This window comes from Anolis sagrei, chromosome 6 (genome assembly GCF_037176765.1).
Source record: "Anolis sagrei isolate rAnoSag1 chromosome 6, rAnoSag1.mat, whole genome shotgun sequence".
Lineage (NCBI taxonomy): Eukaryota > Metazoa > Chordata > Lepidosauria > Squamata > Dactyloidae > Anolis > Anolis sagrei.
The window spans coordinates 104,742,791-104,765,245 of NC_090026.1; the positions used below are offsets into that span (position 1 = coordinate 104,742,791).

At 42.9% G+C, this 22,455-nt stretch overlaps 1 protein-coding gene across 2 annotated transcripts in view; it reads left to right on the forward strand.

Moving 5' to 3' along the window:
* The window catches only part of ABCB1 (ATP binding cassette subfamily B member 1), a 74,430-nt gene that overhangs the window by 40,685 nt on the left and 11,290 nt on the right, over positions 1-22,455 (forward strand). For both annotated transcript variants that reach the window (XM_067470316.1, XM_060782324.2), the window contains exons 15-23: positions 4,520-4,681; positions 6,390-6,563; positions 8,004-8,150; positions 9,510-9,608; positions 11,780-11,857; positions 13,063-13,146; positions 16,923-17,126; positions 18,919-19,019; positions 19,310-19,450. In XM_067470316.1, coding sequence (XP_067326417.1) covers positions 4,520-4,681; positions 6,390-6,563; positions 8,004-8,150; positions 9,510-9,608; positions 11,780-11,857; positions 13,063-13,146; positions 16,923-17,126; positions 18,919-19,019; positions 19,310-19,450 — 1,190 coding nt within the window. The remainder of the gene's footprint in view (positions 1-4,519; positions 4,682-6,389; positions 6,564-8,003; positions 8,151-9,509; positions 9,609-11,779; positions 11,858-13,062; positions 13,147-16,922; positions 17,127-18,918; positions 19,020-19,309; positions 19,451-22,455) is intronic.

Sequence of the window (22,455 nt, forward strand, 5' to 3'; positions counted from 1 at the left end):
AGGCGTATTTTGCAGCTAGTTTGTTTACGCGTATGGCTCATTACGCTACTTATATGAGCGGTTATCAATCATTTTTATGGAATCGCATGTTGCAACACATTGAGACTATGCCAGTAGAAGAACAGCGCCTCCCCAAAGCGCTGCAGGGCGAAGCCCTGGCGTTGTCAAAACTACAGAAAGACTTCGCCAAACATATGGCCGAAACGGCAGGCAATTTATTCGCTACTGCCACGTCCATACGACGGCATGCCTGGTTAAGAGCCTCTAATCTTTCAGAGGAGGGTAAGGCCCTAGCTGAGGACCTCCCCTTTCATGAGGAGGGCCTCTTCAACCCCAATACGGACGACAACTTAAAACAAAAGCAAGATGTTAGGCAATCGGCCTACAAATTTGGCTATACATGGCAGCCATATAATCAAACCAGGCCTAAATGGCAGCAATCTGCGACCCCCTATCGCAAACCTTTTAATAGCCCCTTTTCGGGGCCGGTACGGAATAGATTTTCTGGAAATTCCAGATTTCAGGGAGCCCGTCGTACCCCTTACTTCCAAAAGGGTAGGGCGCAATCATTTCAGGGGAAGCCCAAGCTCTCAGGTGCCTCCAAGAAGCGCCTTTGACGCTTCTTCAGAGAGTTTTGGGGTCGGCATGCCTGAACCTATACCAGCTCCAAAAGAATCCTGGTTTAGGACTCCCCCTCCACACTGTTCTACTGAGTTAAACTCTGAGGCTCCAGTTGAGCCTTCCTCCTTTTTCAGAGATAGACTCGCCCCTTTCTACTCTGCATGGGCGCGCATCACAACGGATGCTTGGGTACTATCTATCGTTTCTGACGGTTATGTTATTGAGTTTGAGGACATCCCCAGGGTGGGTCAATTGAGGGACACTGCTCCCTCCCCTCAACTTCTGGAGGAAATTGAAATGTTGTTAAAAAAAGGGGCCATCTCGGTGGTGGACCCCTCTGCTGTTCCGTTTTGTTTCTTTTCAAGATATTTTCTGATTACCAAGCGTGGAGGTGGGATGCGCCCGATCCTTGATCTGAGAGCACTAAATAAACATATTAAACCAAAGAAATTTAGGATGGTGACTCTTGCTTCCATAACCCCTCTCCTATCGAGGGGGGTTTGGTTTGCGACGGTGGACCTTAGAGATGCTTACTTCCACATCTCCATTGCCCCGCACCACCGCAGGTTTCTCTCCTTTAGAGTTGATGGCCAAACTTATTGTTTTAACGTTCTGCCCTTTGGCCTTTCCGCTGCCCCAAGAGTTTTTACAAAATGCATGGCGGTGGTGGCCGCCCACCTGAGGACGAGGGGCGTGACAGTCTACCCTTACATTGACGACTGGTTGATAGTGGGCAGATCCCGTCACGTGCTTCAAAAACACATTTCCATGGTTTTGTCTCTTCTCCAGTCGCTGGGCCTTGTCCTCAACCGGGAGAAGTCGGTGCTGGTGCCTTCACAACGCATTCAGTTCATCGGGGCTCTTCTGGACTCCGTCGCCGAGAGAGCCTTTCTACCTGGGGACCGCTTCGACAACCTGCGCGATCTGATCAGCCTCACCATCTCGGAACCCGACATGCCGGCCAAGCATTTCCAGGTGCTATTGGGACACATGGCATCGACTACGTCGGTCATCCGCTATTCCAGGTTGCGTATGCGGCTACTCCAGTCCTGGTTCCTCTCCGAATTCAACCCGCTGGTGGACAACCCAGCGGTGAGGCTATCCCCTCCGTCGTGGGTCCGTTCCTCGCTCCAATGCTGGATGGACGCAGAGTGGGCTTGTGCGGGTCTACCTTTCTACGCCCCTCGCGCCACAAGGACGGTCACCACAGACTCCTCCTTGACGGGTTGGGGTGCACATTCCCAAGGACTAGTGGCTCACGGCGTGTGGGGAGAAGACGAAAGCACTCTTCACATAAACGCGCTAGAGCTTCTCGCCGTCGACAGGGCCCTGAGGTCCTTCGAGAGGGTGGTCACAGGTCAGGTAGTACACGTCCTCACCGACAACACCACGGTGATGTACTACCTGAACAAGCAGGGAGGCACACACTCTCACACCCTCCTAGCCCTTTCATTACAGATTTGGGAATGGTGCATACACAGGGGGATTCATCTTCTTGTGACCCATGTGCCAGGGGAGTTGAACCTGTTAGCAGACTCCTTGAGTCGGAACCCACTGGCACATCACGAATGGTCCCTGAATCAGGCAGAGGTGCAGAGACTCTTCCGAGCATGGGGAGAACCGGAGCTGGACCTTTTCGCAACTCGGTCCAATTCGAAGTGCCCTCTCTTCTGCGCACGAGAACATGCGTCGCCCCAGGGGAGGTGTCTGGGAGATGCCTTCGTCCAGACCTGGACGGGCCACAGGACGTACGCATTCCCCCCATTCCCTCTCCTTTTGAGGGTTGTGGCGAAGCTCCAAGCAGAAAACGCACACTGCATACTAGTGACCCCTTGGTGGCCGAGACAGCCGTGGTTTTCCCCACTGCGCCTGCTAGCGAGAGGAGTGTTCACCCGCCTGTCGAACAGAACAGACCTTTTAACGTCACAAGGGGGCCAGGTACTGTACCCAGAGGTACACAGACTGAGGCTCACTGCCTGGCGAATCCTTCCCCATTAGCCATGTTTTCGGATCTGTCTCATCCAGTGCTTCAAATCATCGAAGCGGCTCACAGACCATCTACTAAGCGGTCCTACCTTTATAAATGGGCAAGATTCTCCTCTTATGCAAGGGGTCGGGGAACGAACCCGGACACTGCTCCCATCTCTTTAGTGTTAGATTTTCTAGTGTCACTACTAGATTCAGGGTTATCCTACCCATCGTTAAAATGTTACTTGGCCGCTATTTCGTGGTTTCGTAGGAAATTCGGCCTCCCTTCTTGCTTTTTGGATCCTCTTGTGAAGACGTTCTTAAGAGGAATCATGAATACTAGACCCCCAGTAGCTCCTGTCGGCCCTTCCTGGAGCTTAGAATTGGTCCTTGGTTCGCTAATGAAGCCCCCCTTTGAGCCCTTGGCATCGGCCAGCCTATTTTGTTTGTCATGGAAAACGGCCTTTTTAGTTGCTATAACTTCGGCCAGGAGAGCTAGTGAACTGTGTGCTTTGAGGGCTGATCCACCGTACCTCAAATTTCACAAGGAAAAGGCAGTTTTGAGGACTGATATAGCTTTCCTGCCCAAGGTGTCTACGAGTTTTCATATGTCCCAGGACTTGATACTTCCCTCCTTCTTCCAGAACCCCACCACTTCTTTAGAGAAGAACTTGCATTTGCTTGACGTTCGCAGGGCTTTAGCCTTTTATGTAGACAGAACTGCTCCCTTTAGGAAGACTCCCAGACTGTTTGTTAAATATCGTGCCGATGTGTTGGGCCTGCCTGTCTCATCTCAGAGACTATCGTCCTGGATTGTATCTGCGATTGAGTTGTGTTATCAGCTGGCGGGCAAGGAATTGCCTCGTCCTATTAGAGGTCACTCAACAAGGTCCATAGCGACGTCTGCGGCATTTTGGAAGGGAGTTCCTCTGGATGCTGTCTGCCGGGCAGCAATATGGTCTTCTCCGCTGTCCTTTGTGACTCACTATAAGTTGGATGTTGTGTCCAGACGTGATGCGCAATTTGGCAGAGCTGTGTTGTTTTCGGCTGTGGCATGACGCCCACCGTCCTCGGTTAGTAGCTCGCTAATCTACCAAATGTACGATTCACAGGGACTACGACAGGAAATTATAAGTTGCTTACCTGTAACTGTAGTTTCCTGAGTAGTCACCTGTGAATTCGTACATACCCGCCCATCCTCCCCGCGAGTTCATGCCACGCCTTCCAGCTGCTTTGCGGCGGAAGAGAACTGCTGGCTAGCCCCGCCCACGGGCTACTTATACTCGGGGAGAGGGTGGGCGGGCCTAGCTGGGGTCAAATTGTTATTTTACTTTCTAGAAGGTTCCGAAGGCTTACTGCGCAAGCGCAAGAATACCAAATGTACGAATTCACAGGTGACTACTCAGGAAACTACAGTTACAGGTAAGCAACTTATAATTTTTTTCTAACACCTTTTCCCCTGATCTGAGGCATTTACTGAGAATTTCAGTGCATTGTGGAATATAAAAATGCCCTACATTCATAGGATTCACAATCAGGGATATTCCATAACACCCAAATAAAGTTAACTACAAAAGACATGTTGAAGGAAAGTGGTGGGTTTGTTTTGAGTTGCTGTCAATCCTTTTTTTCCCTCCTGGCAAAATAGTAAAATAAATTGTGTCTTAAGTCTTCTTTTGTTTTTGTTTTTTAAGTTTGTAGATGGTGGACAGCTATAACTTGGAGACATTGTTTACAGCTTTCCAAGTGCTAATGTCATAGAATGTCTGCCTTACGGTTTTAGTTCTTTGTGAATTTTCACCAAAAGGCAACCCTGGGAGACATTATTGTTGTTATTATTATTATTATTATTATTTCATCCTGCTTTCTTGTCTTAAGAAATCTAATTTGCTCAGGTGGGGATTGACTGAATTTATGTGTGTCTTTTCAGGCAAGGGAAGGCCGCACCACAATAGTGATCGCCCATCGCTTGTCTACAGTCCGAAACGCAGACCTGATTGCAGCTTTTGAAGATGGCACCATCATAGAGCAAGGGTCTCATAATGAACTTATGAAAAGGAAAGGAGTTTACTACAAACTGGTTAATATGCAGGTATAATCTTAATTTACTCCTCGTCTCTCTCTGAGAATGAAAAGAGACTTGAAGTTATATTTTATTCAGACTTTATATTAACTATGCCTGTTTTAAGGAGCCCTGGTGACGCAGCAGGTTAAACTGCTGAGCTACTGAACTTACTGACCAAAAGGTCAGCAGTTTAATCCAGGAAGCAAGGTGAGTTCCTGCTGTTAGGCCCAGTTTCTGCCAACCTAGCAGTTCGAAAACAGGCAAATGTGATCAATAGGTACCACTCCGGCAGGAAAGTAACAGTACTCCATGCAGTCCTGCTGGCCACATGGCCTTGGAGGTGTCTATAGACAACACTGGCTCTTCAGCTTAGAAATGGAGATGAGCATCACCCCCAGAGTTGAACATGACTAGTGATGCCGGCCACATGACCTTGGAGGTGTCTACGGACAATGCCGGCTCTTAGACTTAGAAATTGAGATGAGCACCACCCCCCAGAGTTGAACACGACTAGACTTAATGTCAAGGGGAAACCTTTACCTTTACTTATACCGATTTCATTTATTTATTTGCGTTATATTCCATCTTTCTTCCATTGCACTCAAGGAATCAGACATGGTCTATTCCTTGAGCTCAGTGGAATAATAAAATTTGTTCCCCCAGTACATGTATATAAAATAAGGGTAATCCTGTAATAATTAGGAAAAGGTATAGCCATAATAGTAATCTTCTAAACCTAACCTACTACGTCTTCATAATAAATAAGTAGCTGTATCCGTCTGTTCTAGAAAATTCCTTCAAGAAGTATTCCAAGTTGCTGTGCAATGTGCCCACTTAGCTGGGAGGAAATTCTTTTGGCTTTCTTCTGATTAGACATGCATGGAACTGTTCTGTTTTGTTGCTCTGGCATTCAAGTCATTAGCGATCCTAAGTTGAACCTATCATTGAGTTTTCTCAATAAGATTTGTTCAAAGGGGGTTGATGTTGCCTTACTTTGAGGCGGGGAGAGTGTGTTTTCATGGCCAAGCAAGGATTCGAACTCTGCTCTGCAGAATCATAATGCAGCACTCAAACCACAATACAATGCTGGCTCTCTTGCACCATCTACTGCATTGCAAAATTGATTTGTCACAAACTGATTTCTATGTCTATCCTGGCTTTGAATGATGATTGAGTGGAAATGTGGATGGCCGAAGGTAAAAACAAGGCAATACATGTTTAAGTGTTACCTAGAAGATGAAATTTCCTCAGGCATAGCCTGCCAGCAGAAATATTAAAGTCCCAGGAAGCCTGTTTTCATTTGCATCTGAACAGTTTACATTTGCAGCAATTCTTTCCTTTTATGCCAGGGGCATTCTGTAACTTTTGGAGATAGTAATTCCTTTGAGACTTGGTTGTTTGTTATGGTAGTCTGGGAAAGTTCAAAAATAAAATAAAAAGTGCTGCCATTTATTTCACACTATGTTGCCAAGTGCAGCTCGATATTGGAATAGTCAATTATTAGACCGTATCACTCTCCAGTGTAACTCCCAGCATTCCACATCATTGGCTGTGCTAGTTGAGGCTGCTGGGTATTGCAATACATTGGCATCTGCAGTGGCCACACAATACCCCTGCCACACAAAAAGGCAATCAATGAGAGTTTCTAGAGATGTATAAAAGATATTTGGTGCAAGCAAACATATTGTGAGGGGTATTTTTTTGTATATGAAGAGCAGTTGTGCTTTATTTTCAGTCCATTGAAACCGAAGTTCATACGGATGAATCTGACGAAGAGAATCCCGGTTTCCAAAAACAAGAACCATTGAAACGTGTTCTATCAAATGGAGTGAGAAGGCGTTCAACTCGCAGGAGTGTAAAAAACCCAGAATCATCAGATGAAGACCCGGAGGTCGAAACTGTTCAGCCTGTAAGTGCATCACTTTTCAGTTGCCATCCTTCTGATGCTATTTTGCTTCCACAATTAGGATCTGCATCAAAATGCTGGAGTGTGAAGCGTGATTTTCTGCAGTGCCAACCACAATATTCCTTCCACTTCTCCCTCTTTCAGTAATGGCTGGCCACCCAGTATGCCTAGTTCACATCAAGCTGTTTTTGGAATCCTCCCCATATTGTCTTCCCTTTAGATGTTTTATACATTTGCAAACCTTCAGTTTCACCAAAAGCTACTTAAATCCCCACTTGTTCATGGCCAATGTCATTTTTGACATATGATAATAGTATTTACAGGACATGAACCCTGGAATGTTTTGTTTCCTTAACAGTGCATGGATCCAGGGTCTCTCAAACTGGATCCATGTATTTCTCAACCTGGGGGTCAGGACCCCTGGAGGGGGGGGTCAGGAGGATGCATCAGAGGGATCACCAAAAAACACAGTATTTTCGGTTGGTCCTGGGAGTTCTGTGTGGGAAGTTTGGCCCAATTCTGTTGTTGGTGGGGTTCAGAATGCTCTTGGATTGTAGTTGAAATATAAATCCCAGCAACTACAACTCCCAAATGTCAAGATCTATTTCCCTCAAACTCCACCAGTGTTCACATTTGGGCATATTGAGTATTCATGCCAAATTTAGTCAAGATCCATCATTGTTTGAGTCCATAGTGCTCTCTGGAAGTGCTCTCTATCAGAACTACAACTCCAAAACTCAAGGTCAATGCCCACCAAACCCTTCCAATATTTTCTGTTGGTCATGGGAGTTCTGTGTGCTACGTTTGCTTCAATTCCATCTTTGGTGGTGTTCAGAATGCCCTTTGATTGTAGGTGAACTATAAATCCCAGCAACTACAACTCCCAAATAACAAAATCAATCCCTGCCCCCAACCCCACCAGTATTCAAATGTGGGCATATTGGATATTTGTGCCAAATTTGGTTCAGTGAATGAACATACATCCTACATATCAGATATTTACATTATGATTCATAACAGTAGCAAAATTATAATTATGAAATAGCAACAAACATAATTTTATTGTTGGGATTCAACACAAATGAGGTACTTTAATAAGGGGTTGTGGCATTAGGAAGGTTGAAAACCACTACATTAAGCTATTTTTGGAATCCTCCCCATATTGTTTCCCTTCAGATGTTTTATATGTCTGCAGACCTTCAGTTTCACCCAAGGCTACTTAAATCCCCACTTGTTCATGGCCAGTGTCATTTTTGACATATGATAATGGTATTTACAGAACATGAACTCTGGGAATGTTTTGTTTCCTTAACAGTACATGCATCCAGGATCTCACAAACTCTAGACTTATGTTTTGATTTGAGGGAATGTCAAGTTAATACTGCATGTTTGTAGATGTGTGATTGATCATAAAAACCCATTAACACTATTTCTGTATTCCAGGATGAAAATTTGCCCCCTGTTTCATTTTTGAGAATCATGAGGCTCAATAAATCTGAGTGGCCTTACTTTTTAGTGGGAACACTCTCTGCACTCATCAATGGAGCCATGCAGCCTGCATTTTCAGTCATTTTCTCAGAAATCATAGGGGTAAGTATACAAAATGTGATGTATTTAACATTCAAAAGCTGCATTTCAATGTAGAATATTTCAAGACAGAATTGATCCATGTAAAGAAAACTTTAAAGTAAGAAGCTGAAAGTACAAATATTTCCATCTATAGCATCATTTCTCAACCTGGGAATCAGGATCCCGGGGGGGGGGGGGGGGGGGGTTGTGAGGGGCTGTCACAGGGGTCACCAAAAACCATCAGAAAACACAGTATTTTCTGTTGGTCATGGGGATTCTGTGTGGAAAGTTTGGCCCAATTCTGTCATTGGTGTGGTTCAGAATTCTCTTGAGAGCTGACAACTTGTATCGAATTGACCTCTCATCCGCGGATTGGATAGCACGACCGTCAAAGCCAAACACAGTCATAGCAGAAGTAAGTCAAGGCCGGAAAACAAAAAAATCAACCCTAACACCGTCTGATAAGGAAGGCAGAAAATAGATGCTATGGGGAAGAAAGCCCATATGGCTACAGGCCTCTTCACGAGGATGGCCCACTATGCCACATACATGAGTGCCTACCAGACATTTCTATGGAACAAGATGTCCTCCTACATAGATCTATCAGAAAGTGAACAATGCCTAAAATCACAGGTGATCACAACGGGAAACTATAAATTCCAGCAACTACAATTCCCAAGTGTCAAGCTCTGTTTTCCCCAAACTCCACCAGTGTTCATATTTGGACATATTGAGTATTCCTACCAATAGTCCAGATTCATCATTGTTTGAGTACACAGTGCTGTCTGGATGTAGGTGAACTACAACTCCAAAACTCAAGGTCAATGCCCACCAAACCCTTCCAGTATTTTCTGTTGCTCATGGGAGTTCTGTGTGCCGTTTGGTTCAATTCCATTGTTGGTGGAATTCAGAATGCTCTTTGATTGTAGGTGAACTGTAAATCCCAGCAACTACAACTCCCACATGACAAAATCAATCCCCCATACCCCATCAGTATTCAAATTTGGGCGTATCAGGTATTTGTGCCAAATTTGGTCCAGTGAATGAAAATAAATCCTGCATATCAGATATTTACATTACAATTCACAACAGTAGAAAATTACAGTTAGGATGTAGCAATGAAAGGTTGAGAACCACTGTTTTAGTGGTTTGGTTTAATGTATATGTTTATAGTTGGATGTATGTTTATGTGGCATTGAATTGTGCCTATATATGTGAGCCGCTCTGAGTCCCCTTCCGGGTGAGAAGGGTGGGGTACAAATGTGGTAAAGAAAGAAAGAAAGAAATTATACTAAACATATGATGCTGAAGGGAACGAGGACATTAAAACTTTAAATATCAGCTGATGAAAGAAAATTAACATGGCCTATCTTCTTACAGATTTTTTCAGAAAAAGAAAATTTAAGACAAAAGAGCGATATGTATTCATTGCTCTTTTTAGGAATTGGAATTGTTTCCTTTGTAACATTTTTTCTTCAGGTAAGCTCTATTGTTTGATGGCTATGTGGATGAATTGTGAAAGTAGAATTCAAGATATAAAGACAAACTCTTGTTTCTCTTTTGCTTTGTCGAACACCCCCCCCCCCCACACACACACACACTTTTAACTAAAATATTTGTAAGTAATCCAGATTATGCCTTTAATTACAAAAGTGTATGTAGTTCCTTGCTGTATTTCATAGAGAATATTATCAGACATATTTTAGTTTTATATGATGATACGTTTGCAAAAGAGAGTATGCGGAGTATCATGTTGGTGAAATTGTGTTATGAGGGTGTACATTACATATGTATCATATTTTTATTAGTCAGCTTATTATTATTATTATTATTATTATTATTATTATTATTAAGCTTATTTTATTATGTCAGAGAAGCTCTGGCGCCTTGACAGATTGACAATATGTCGCCTACTAGAATTGATAGATTGACCCTTTTTGGTTCATCAGAAAAGGAAATGTATTTTGGAAGTAGAATAGCACCCATACACTTGTCACAGCATACCTTTGGTAATTTCATCTGGAGCTAGGAGCCCCCAGTGGTGCAATGGGTTAAACTCTTGTGTCGGCAGGACTTCTGACCGAAAGGTCGGCAGTTCAAATCCAGGAGCAGGGTGCTGTCTGTCAGCTCCAGGTTCCCATGCAGGAACATGAGAGAAGCCCCCCACAGGATGGTAAAACATCTGGGCGTCCCCCTGTGCAACGTCCTTGCAGACTGCCAATTCTCTCATACCAGAAGTGACTTGCAGTTTCTCAAGTCGCTTCTGACTTGAAAAAAAAATCTGGAGGTACCCTGTTGGTGCTTTTGAGTTAATTCATCACTTATTCTTGCAACATGATGATAACTTGCATGATTCCCAATCTTCTTTCCTGAGACGGGAACAAAATATTTTCCTGGTGTCTCAATGCATTCAAATGACTCAGAGATTTGATTGGATCCTGGTGACTTTAAATATATATAGATATAGATATGATGACAAATGCATGTTTTGGCAACACCTTTGCACATTGCAATGTTTTTATTGAAATCTAGGAAAACAGGTCATTTGATTCCCGACTTGTTTTAAATTATTCAGCTCATGTGATATAGTTTTGTTGTTACCTTCCATTGATAAGAAAGCATGGATTATTTTGATTATATTATTATGGATACTCCTATAGACCAGAGGTTCTCAAATTTTATACCACGGAGCCCTATGATTCCACAAACAATATTGTAGGAATCTTGCAAAGAATATTAAAAATCAAATTTTCAAATAAAAACACACAAGGCCAACTATTTGATTTACAGTTGCCATAATAACTATTTTGTACTACAACTATTAAGGAGCCCCCTGGTGGTGCAAGCATGTTAAATGGCTGAATTGCTGTACTTGGTTGGCAGTTTGAATCTAAGGAGTGGGGTGAGTTCCTGATGTTAGCCCCAGCTTCTGCCAACCTAGCAGTTCAAAAACATGCAAATGTGAGTAAATCAATAGGTACTGGCCACATGACCTTGGAGGCGTCAACAGACAATGCCAGCTCTTCGGCTTAAAAATGGAGATGAGCACCACCCCCCAGAGTCAGAAACAATTAAACTTAACGTCAAGGGGAAGCCTTTAGTATAACTATTGCTATGAAGTATGTTGTTACTGGCAACACATTCAAAATTTTATAACACTTGTGATTCATCAGTCATCAGTTTTTCACATTGATTCCACATTGATTGATTGATTTTGTTTTTGGGATATTTTTCATTAAATATTAGAGTAAAACTTACTCAAGAACTAGATATCATACAGGAAGTCAGGAGATGTATTTGAATTAGCGTAAAATGATCCCGAATTTATATTTTGGTTAAACCAGGGATAGAGTTAGGGTTCTGTGGAAAATAAATGCCTTCCGAAAGGTTCAGTGACCAAAAATATTTAGAAGTACACAAAAAGATTCTCAGTTGCTCGCAATGATCACCCAGTATAACAAAACCAAGGCAATAAAAAAACAAGAAGAGAAAAATAACTATGTTGGTCACAGGTTTTTCTAACACCTGACCAGCTGACATCCAAATATTAGTCCATGCGTAATCATTATTTGAAATATTCCAATTATTTTAGATCATCTGTCTATTGGATCACAAGTGAAGGAAAGTCATAAAATTATTTTATTTGGTAGGGCTACACTTTTGGCAAAGCTGGAGAGGTCCTGACGATGAAGCTTCGCTATATGGGATTCAAAGCAATGCTTAGACAGGTATGAGGACACATTTGGGTTGTTTGCTTCCGAATCCAGTGAGGAATGGGATTTTCCAGGGGTTCAACTGTTTTCTTAATTTCCCAAGGCAATATTGCCAATCAGCTTTCAAATTGTTTACATGGAGTGTATACCCTGATGCAAAACCTAAAGTAGATGTTTAAATCCCAGTCTACGTATTTAGAAACTTTGGGCATCAGAATTCATCAGCATATGATATTTCTGAATTGTTGTTTGCTTAGGTCCAGACAAGGTCCTGTTCACTTTTTTGTCACTCTAGTTGTAGGGGGTTCCCCTTGTGATGCAGTGGGTTAAACCACTGAGCTGCTAAACCTGCTGACCAAAAGGTTGGCGGTTTGAATCTGAGGCGTGGGGTGAGCTCCCACTGTTAGCCGCAGCTTCTGCCAAACTCGCAGTTCGAAAATATGCAAATGTGAGTAGATCTATAGGTACCACTTCTGTGGGAAGGTAATGATGCTCCATGCAGTCATGCTGGCCACATGACCTTCGAGGTGTCTATGGACATGTAAATGTGAGTACATCAATAGGTACTGCTCTGGTGGGAAGGTAATGATGCTCCATGCAATCATGCCGGTCATATGAACTTGGAAGCGTCTACGGACAACATCGGCTCTTCGGCTTAGAAATGGAGATGAGCACACCCATCCACCCCCAGTCAAACACGACTAGACTTAATGTCAAGGGGAAACCTTTATCTTTACGTAGTTGTAGGGTATCAAGTATTACAAGTGCTGTACTAATGGATAATGTTGGTATCCTATCTTGAGGTCCCAAAGTATCTTTGTATGGGGTGTTGTGTGGTTTCTGGTCTGGATAGCCATGTTCTAGTAGCATTTTCTCCTAACGTTTTGCATGCATTCAGGATCCTCTGAAGATGCCAGCCACAGATGCAGGCAAAACATCAGGAGATAATGCTGCTAGAATACAGCCATACAACCTGGAAACCACACAACCCCTCAGTGATTCCAGACGTGAAAGCCTTCAGCAATATCTTTGTATGATTACCTTGAAAATCTTAGCAATGTGAACTGGGATTGCGATCCCCTTAAGCCAAAAATGCTCAAGCCTCCTGAGTCTGTCTGGTTAAAATACTTGATTGCAGCTCTTATTTGCCTTGTTTTCATTTGCCCTTTGCATTGAGTCCAATAGTTTATTGTATTTAAATTTTTATTATGCTATTACAGGATATTGGTTATTTTGATGATCCTAAAAACAGTACTGGAGCATTGACGACACGTCTTGCTCATGATGCTTCTGAAGTGAAAGGGGTAAGTAGTGTAAACTTCCATCTTCTTGTGATTCCTAGTTGCAGCAGAGATATCATCCAGTGCAGAAGATATATTTAAGTCCCATGCTTGATGCTATGTAATAATAAGAAACAATAGCTTTTTCTTCAGAGTGGTCTCTGTGAAATCATACATATGGTAGCTACTGCGCCTAGATGCAATAACTACCATATGTGTGGATTTCACATATACTGTGAAATCCATATGTGTGGATTTCACAGATGGCCACTCGAAGAAACACGGTTACAGGTAAACAACCATTCCTTATATTTGGAGAATGTTGCTGTTTGGGGAATTTTTCTGTGATCCAATCCTTGGAATGTCCACATGCGACTACATTGTAAAATTAATGTAGTTTAACACCACTTTTATTACCATGGCTCAAGGCTATGTATTCATTAGAGCTGCAGCTTTGCAAGTTATTTAGCCTTCTTTGCCAAAGTATACTTATGCCTCACCAAACTACAAATCCCAGAATTCCATAGCATTGAACCATGATGCAAACTACATTAAGTCTACAGTGTAGATGCATCCTAAGGAAGTATCCTACAAAATCTTGTTTAAGAATCCTACACAAATATACAATAAAGGTCCAGAGCTGGGAAAGAATCCTATATTAAAGCCTGGAGATGTGCTGCAAGTCAGAGATGCTAATGCTGGGCTGCATGGGCCAATGATCTTAATGTTGTAGCAGGCAATTTTGTTTGTTTGTGTTTCTGAGAACAGAAATGTCTCAACCTGTTCCCATGTTTTTTTGGTAAAAATGCAAGTGTACCGTTTACTATGGAAAGGGAAAAAGGAGTTTTCTTTGGCATGATTTGAAGAATGGCAGGAAACAGGAAGGAAAAATATTTGGGCCTCCTATTCTCTGCCCCTGTTGCTCTGAACATCCACATCCATTGCATATTATATATTTTGATAACTTGAAATAACCTTAAAACTTATCGTTTGTAGTAAAACAGTATACAAAATTATATCTTATAGCAACATAGAGGCTGGGAGAATGAAGTTGGGAGCATAAACTTTCATAGACTTTGTCTGGGAAAACATGTGCTACCAACTTCATTCGCTCCGTTAGTCTCTATAAGGTGCTACAAGATCCCTTTGCATACCAATTAAAGTTGGGACCGAATCACAGTTAACGAAAATATTTGTAGTTTTCGGAGGGCCATTTTTGTGTAATTTCCGAAAACAGAAAGAGGAAGAGACAGACAAAAAGACCAGTGAAACGAGTTCAGAGAGACTATATTTTCGGAAAGATTAAAGTCCACAAAATACCTGAGGCAGGGGGATCTGTGGTGTCTTTTTCTCTCCACAGCAGAAGAACCCTCTTCTATTTTTTCTTGGAGAGGGCCCTTAGAACTTGCTCTCCCAGTGGCACTAGCATAGGGTGGCCATTGAAAGTTACTCTCAAGCACAATGGGAGTTGAAGTTTTTTTTTCTCTCTGTCTCTCTTAGACAATAAAAGGTCCTGAGGTATCCATGCTCTGATTGGCCAGAACCCTCCCTTGCAGTTTATCTTATTTTAAAAAATGTTATGTTTAAAACTTAAAATAATTCTTTAAAAAATCAATAGATTGGTGAATTGTTTTGAAACTTGGCAGGCCTGCAGTTGTAAATGGGGTCTACAACTAAGGTAGGTTTCATGCAGATAGGCCTTAAAATGCCTGAGTATAGGGCCTTTAAAGTTTCCCATTGTAGCCAATGGGCCACATCTCTACCAAATGAAATGGAAAACAGCCGTCCCCTTTCAGGTAACTTTCTGGCAAACAAAATGAGGGGCCAGACAAAAACAGACCTGAAAATAGCATGCCTTTGGGCTTGAATGCACATAACTAATATCGATATTTTAGACTAAAACAGTTACGTTTTTGGATTTATGGTAGTTATTCGTTTACTATCCTTGTAATAATAACTTACTGGCTATTCTATACACAAAAAGAGAAAACAAAACCACTGTTCTAATATTTGCACTTATTCAAGTCTAATTCTTAAGCATGTCACAAAAACAGAAATGTGTGAGAGGCTTCCTGTTCTCAAGCTTTATGACTTGATAAAATCCACAATTTACAAATTTTGATCATGTTACCTTCTGCTTAACTTGAACAAATTAAGGAGCGAAATAAAAGATGATTGAGGAATGCTGCTAAATCTGAACAACGGTTTTCAGAATATTGATTACTTCTGTTAGTAAAAGCTTAGACTGAGCTCCTAAGTAGCATAGACTGAACTGCAGTTCAACTGGGCTGAAACATTTTGCACTGAGTAAAAACTTGCCTTTGTCTCTAGGCAAACTTATCGTGTGGCAGGTGTTTTATTGTGAAAGGCAATGAGGTTCTTTAAATGATCTTCAATGTGTCATACTTCAAAGAACTTTGTGTACTGAGATAAGAAGGTTTGATTTCATGTTCAGAAATTCAGAATTTAGATGGAAAGGTCATCTATGCCCTCAAGAGGACTTAGGAAAGAAATAAGCCAAATCTACTGTTAAGCAGATAACAGAGTGGTGTAGTGGTTTGGGTGCTGGACTAGACTCCAGGAGACCACAATTCAAATCCCTACTCAGCCACTATGTGATCTTGATCAAGTCATATGAGGGTTATCCGGAAAGTAAGGTTACAAGGCATGTAGCTCTTGTGAGTAATTTTTATGGGGGAAGTTGGTATCACTGCTGTGTAGCAGGAAGCCAGCGGAAGTGAATGAGCAGTGCTAGTCGTCAGTAGCTCATCGACTGGCATTGTGGTGAAGGTTAGAGATGAGCATCCTCATTCCGTTTCCCTCCAAGTGTGAAGTTCACGCTGTAATACGCTACCTAAATGCTAAGGACACGAACATCACTGCGATTCATCGTGAAATTGTTTCAGTTTATGGAGAGGACGTAATGTCAAGACAGCATGTGACAAAATGGGTACGGAATATATTGTGAGACCAAGAAGAAACTTTGCAGAGCCATCCTAAACAAACTTCATGGGATGCTGATGGCAGGAGTGTGTCTACTTCATGACAATGCGCGTCTGCACACCGCTCATGCAACACAAGAGTTGTTGACTTCATTTGGTTGGGATGTTTTAAGCCACCCCTCTCAAAGCCCCAATATCACACCCACTGACTATCATCTGTTCACTAAATTGAAGGAAAAGCTTGATGGAAAACACTTTTCCGATGATGACAAGGTGAAAATCGAAGTGACGAACGGCTGAAAAAGGCGGAGGGAAACTTCTACGACAGAGGCATCTAAAACTCATCCCACAGATGACAAAATGTATTGAACTGAATGGTGATTATATGGAAGAATAATGTAATGCATATGCTACAATCCATGTAAGTTTTATTAAAATATATTCATTCTTTGTATTTTTAAAAAAACATTGTAACCTTACTTTCCGGATAACCCTCGTATTTTCCCAGCCTCAGAGGAAGGTGATAGGAGACCTTCTTTGAAGAAATCTTGCCAAGATAATCGCATAATAAGATCACTATAGATCAGAAGTGACTTTGAAGGCACACAACAAGAAGGGATTGTTATACATGGCAGCACTCCTCTCTCCTAACATATGTCCACTTTGAAAACAGGACTCTAAAGCAACTCAGCAATCAGAGAGACACCTCTGTGGCATTAGCTCCCATTGACAAGATTCCACGTGTTCACTGATCTTATTGAGATCAATCACCCAGTTTTGTTAACTCTTGAGTGCTTAGAGACAAACCTTAACAATTGATCTATGTTTGTATGTGCTTGTGTGTTTCTCTTCTCTCAGGCAACTGGGGCCAGGCTCGCTACGTTTGCCCAAAACCTGGCTAACCTTGGAACAGGAGTTATTATCTCATTTGTGTATGGCTGGCAGATGACCCTCTTAATCTTGGCTGTTGTGCCCATCATTGCCATAGGAGGGCTCATTGAAATGAGAATGTTGTCTGGACATGCCAAGAAAGATAAGAAAGAGCTTGAAAGTGCAGGGAAGGTAAGTCTCTCATAAACCATCAAATCAAAATGGTTGAGTTCTGGTTATTTGTTAACTCATTACTTGGGGTTAATTTCTTTTTCCAAGAGCAAAGTTGGAACTAAATCATATTCTGGTTGTAATTTCATCAGAGATAATTTCACTATGTTTGCAGTGTAACTGTAACTGGAAAAACTGAGTTGGATTATTAGGAAGATGTGGCCTCATTAAATAGTGGAGGAGGAATAGAACATGGTTTCATGCAGTGTCTCGTGCTGTATCTATTTCAGTTCCTTTTGAGAAATTGGAAACGAAGAAATTACTTTTTGAAATGTAACAATACAGTAGAGTCTCGCTTATCCAACCTTCGCTCATCCAACGTTATATATTCAACGCAGTCTGCTTCCTGCCCGGATCCACTGCTGTTTCAATACATTGCAATGTTTTGGTGCTAAATTCATAAATATAATAATAATACTTTATTTATATTCTGCTCTATCTCCCCAAGGGGACTCAGGGCGGATCACAGTACACATACACGGCAAACATTCAATGCTGTTTTTTGTATAGACAATACAGAGACAGAACAGAAGGAGGTGTGTTGTTTTGAATCAATATCCAGCTATTTGGCATCTTGGAAGGTTGGGCTTGAATCCAGCCACAGGGTGGTGCTGTCGCTCCATTTTCTATGACGGAGAGCCATCAAGACTTCCTCCTTCCTTTTGGTCACTCCGCATTTTCTGATCTTTTTTCACTATGGCGTCGTAAAATGTCTCCCTCGCTTTTAGCAGTACCAAATTTCTCTAATTACAGCTAAGGCTGTTTTTGAACTGCTTAGGTCAACAGTAAGCTGAGCTTGAAAGTTGACAGCTAACACCAACTGGAGACTTCGAACTGACAACCTTTCGGTTGATAGATCTTATCATTTCTGGTAATTTTACCAGCTATGCTAAACCCCAGCCCAAATACAGTAATTACTACATAACGTTACCGTGTATTGAACTGCTTTTTCTATCGATTTGTTGTAAAACATGATATTTTGGTGTTTAATTTGTAAAATCATAACCTAATTTGACATTTCATAGGTTTTTCCTTAATCCCTCCTTATTATCCAACATTTTTGCTAATCCAACGTTCTTCCAGCCTGTTTATGTTGGATAAGTGAGACTCCACTGTACTGACAATAACTTACGGTTCCTTCAACTATAAGTAGTTACTTTTTAAAAATACCTTTCTATGCTCTGAATAGAACTAAAGAGTGAGTACTGAGACGCGAGGAAGGGGTATCAGCATGTTTGGGGTGAGGCTTGTGGTACAAAAGAATGATGATGAAGTGAGCCCTCATAGTATGTAATATCCTAAAAGAAAACATAACTAGTTGGTTGGAACCCAAAGCTTCTCTTAGTAGGGGTCAAGGTTCATTCAAGCATCTACCCACAGACTCCATAAACCTCCAGCTTTTGTTGAACTGTAGTTTCTATCATCCTTTATTACTGGCCAAGTTGGAGGGTTTTGCTTCATACCTTATTCAGTGGCCAGTGTCCTTATTCCGACGTGAGTAATTTTGCCAGGGTTTTTAGGGCATCATTGTACAAGTTGGTATCCAATGTAGCTTCATCCTAACAATTAATAGGCTGCAGGGGCATGCCTAGGCAGGAAGGAACAGTTTTCACCCCACAGATCATTGGTCTAACTACACAAGTGATAATGTATGCTTCACAACAACTTGGCCATGGATTCCTGTTTCCTGGGAGGCATTTTGTAGGGAAATCAATTACTTCTCTACCATCGAGCCTACTTGTTTCTTTTACAGATCGCAACAGAAGCCATAGGAAATATCAGAACTGTTGTTTCTCTCACTCGGGAAAGAAAATTTGAATCCATGTATGGAGAAAATTTGCTAGTACCCTACAGGTAACACCCTGGACTTTGAGGCCGACACTTGAAAAGCGAGGAGCAAATATTTCATTCTGTACTTTATTGCTTGCTGCTTGTCTTTGTGCCATTTGAGAAGTAGCTTATCAGATATGACCTCTTCTGATACTTTCCTGTCCTCCATGGAGTAAGGGAGTAAGGTAAACAGGGTGAGGAAGAGTGTAGGAAGTGTATACTCCCCTTCTGGGAGTGTCTGAATAAGTCTAACAGTAACCTATATATCAACCTTCAAGGGTAAAAAGTAATCTTTACTCTTTCCCTTTTAACAGAAATTCAGTGAAGAAAGCACACATTCATGGATTGACCTTCAGTGTTTCCCAGGCAATGATGTATTTTACCTATGCAGGTTGTTTTCGATTTGGGGCTTGGCTTGTGGCAGGTGAATACATGGAGTATAAGTCTGTTTTCTTGTAAGTATATCTGTCTCTTTAAAAATTCATACAAGCTTTTACATATTAACTACAATATGATGAAATTGGTAATCATAATTATTCTTCGTGTCCTCTGCGAAATCCACACCTATGGGTTTTCCCTCGCGCATGCGCAGAAATCCGGAACATTCTAAAGTTTAATGAATAAAAAATGATTATTCTAAGCTCCGCCCACCTCCCCGCCCCCTCGGTATATATGCCGTCGCATGTGGCTGAGAGGTAGTTCCTTTTTCCGCGCTAATCAGACAGCATCTCGGAACGTTCTCTCTCTGTATACTACTGCTTTTGACCAAGGACTGCCTTCTGACCCGTCTTCTCCATTCCTGACTTGGACCGGCTGACTACTCTTATTGCAGGCTAGCATGTCTTCTCCTTATTTCAAAAATTGCTCGGCCTGCGGGGCTACTCTGCCCGAGGCTGATAAACACTCTAAATGTTTACTTTGTCTTGGGGAGGCCCACAATCCCCAATCATGTGAGATATGTCTGAGCTTTACAACTAGAGCCCGCAAGGGCAGAGATTCAAGATTAAAAGCTTTACTTTATGAGCGTGCCCTGGCTCCCCAGGCTCCTCCAGCCCCCTCCCATTCCTCCCCAGCCCAAGAGCCCCCTCAGCCTCCCTCTCCATGTGTTGGAGATAGGCGAGATTCGGGCCAGGCGAACGCTTCCTCAACGGAGCCGCCAAGGAAAAAATCCAAGCCCTCAAAGCAAACCACGAGGGCGACAAAAACGAAAGAAAAAAATTCAAAACAAAAAAAGGGACGGCAACTCACTGGCGAACAGCCCTTGAGTCCCCCTATACTGGAACCGATGACTCACCTCTCCGGTTCCGCCCTCCAGCTCCAAGATCCTCTCCCGACCATGCTCCATATGGAAGACCCTTCCTATCTTCCCCCTTTGGAGCTCCTGGATCCGCAACTGGATCTGCAGGCTCAGGCCTCGACGGAGCTTTCCCCCCCGCCCCTCCCTCCCTCCCAAGCCTCTCCTCCTCCTTCCCCCAGCCCACCAGATTCCCCGGCACCGGAGGAAACTCCTCCCCCAGGAAGACAAACCTCGCGCTGCCGCCAGTTTTCTCCTTCCCCTCAGCCCCCTCCTAACCCCCTCCCTTCCAAGAGAGCTAGATTGCACCCTGCGGAGCAATATCACCCCTATAGTCCCCAGGACTACCCTTACCATCTTTACCCTCCCCCACCACCATATCCTATGTATCCCTTCTATTACCCACCCCCCCTCAATCCTAAGGACTACAATGCCCATTATCCACCCCACTTTGCCTACCCACAACCCCCTCATGTCCCCCCAACAGCCACACTCTCTCATCCTCCTGATGAACAGCTTCAACCTGACCCTCCTCAACCCCTCCAGGACCCAATCATTCAGACTCAACAAGAAGCTGAGACAGTGGACCTTGAATCCACTGATGACACCCCAATTATCCATGACCAACTTCCAGACTCTGACCCCTCTCCTAAGAATTTAGAAGAGTTTAAAAAATTCTCTGCCCTTCTGATAAGACTCTCCAGGGCCCTAAACCTTGCTACACCTGAACCCACAGATACTGTGGTAGATCCATGTTTCACTTCTACTGAACAACAACAACCCACTTCCACTGTGTTGCCCACTTTACCCTTCTTACTAAAAGTTCTAAAAAATACAGGAGTGGCCCCGGCTATGATCCCGGCAACTCCCAAGAGGGCAGAAAATTTATACCGTATTGACTTATCCTCAGCTTCATGGCTATCTAAAATGCCTAAAGCAAATTCTATTGTGACTGATGCTCAACCAAAACCTGTACAAACAAATCAAACTTCCCCCTCTGACAAAGAGGGAAGGAAACTTGATTCTATGGCCAAAAAATTTTACTCCTCAGCGTGTCTATTCGCACGCATGGCTCATTATGGAGTGTACATGAGTGTATACCAGACTCACCTATGGAACAAAATATCACCATATCTAGAATTGCTACCACCAGCCGACCAACCACTGGCTCTGGCCTTTAAACAAGAAGCCCTTCTATTATCATCTTTACAAAAGGACCTGGCAAGAAATACAGCTGATGCTTCAGGCAAACTCATTGCGGGCTCGGTGGCCCTTCGTCGCCATGCCTGGTTAAGGGCTGCTATCCTCTCACAATCTCAACGCACCCTTATTGAAAATCTTCCTATGGATGAGGCAGGTCTCTTCAACCCTGAAACTGACTCACAACTTGAGCATTCTCATAAGATGAAACAAACGGTCTTCAAATATGACCAACAACCATATTCTCATCAACGCCAGCGATGGGGCTCATATTACTACCGCCCTCACTACTACACCAGACCCTACAATACCTCCTTCTACAGAGGACGACAAAGACCTTACGGCCAGTCTACAACTCCACGACGCCCGCAACTCCCTTTCAGAGGTCAGTACCGTGGTACCAGACCTTCTAACAACAACAAACGTCGTTTTTAGCACACCTCTTATCACTGTCACTCATCCTCCCACACACACCCTACCACTTACATACCTAAACAGATTACAACCTTTTCTACAAACCTGGCGGACTATAACTACAGACGCCTGGGTCCTAGACATAGTCGACAGAGGTTATGCAATAGAGTTTGACAATTACCCGCCTGTTGGAAAAGTTCTCCTCACCCAACCCTCCCAGGAGATCTGGGAAGAGATTTACTCTCTCCTTCAAAAGGGAGCCATATCGGTCAACCCTGCTCATGATTCCAACAAATGTTTCTTTTCTCGATATTTCCTGATAGACAAAAGGGATGGGGGCCTACGCCCCATCCTAGATCTTCGCAGGCTCAACACCTTTATTACACCACGCAAATTCCGCATGGTTACACTCCCTAACATACTTCCATTCATTCCACCAGGATCATGGCTAGCAACAGTAGACCTCCGCGATGCCTACTTCCACATTTCAGTTAGAGAATCCCACCGCAGGTTCTTGACCTTTGCGGTACACAACACCCAATTCTCATTCAA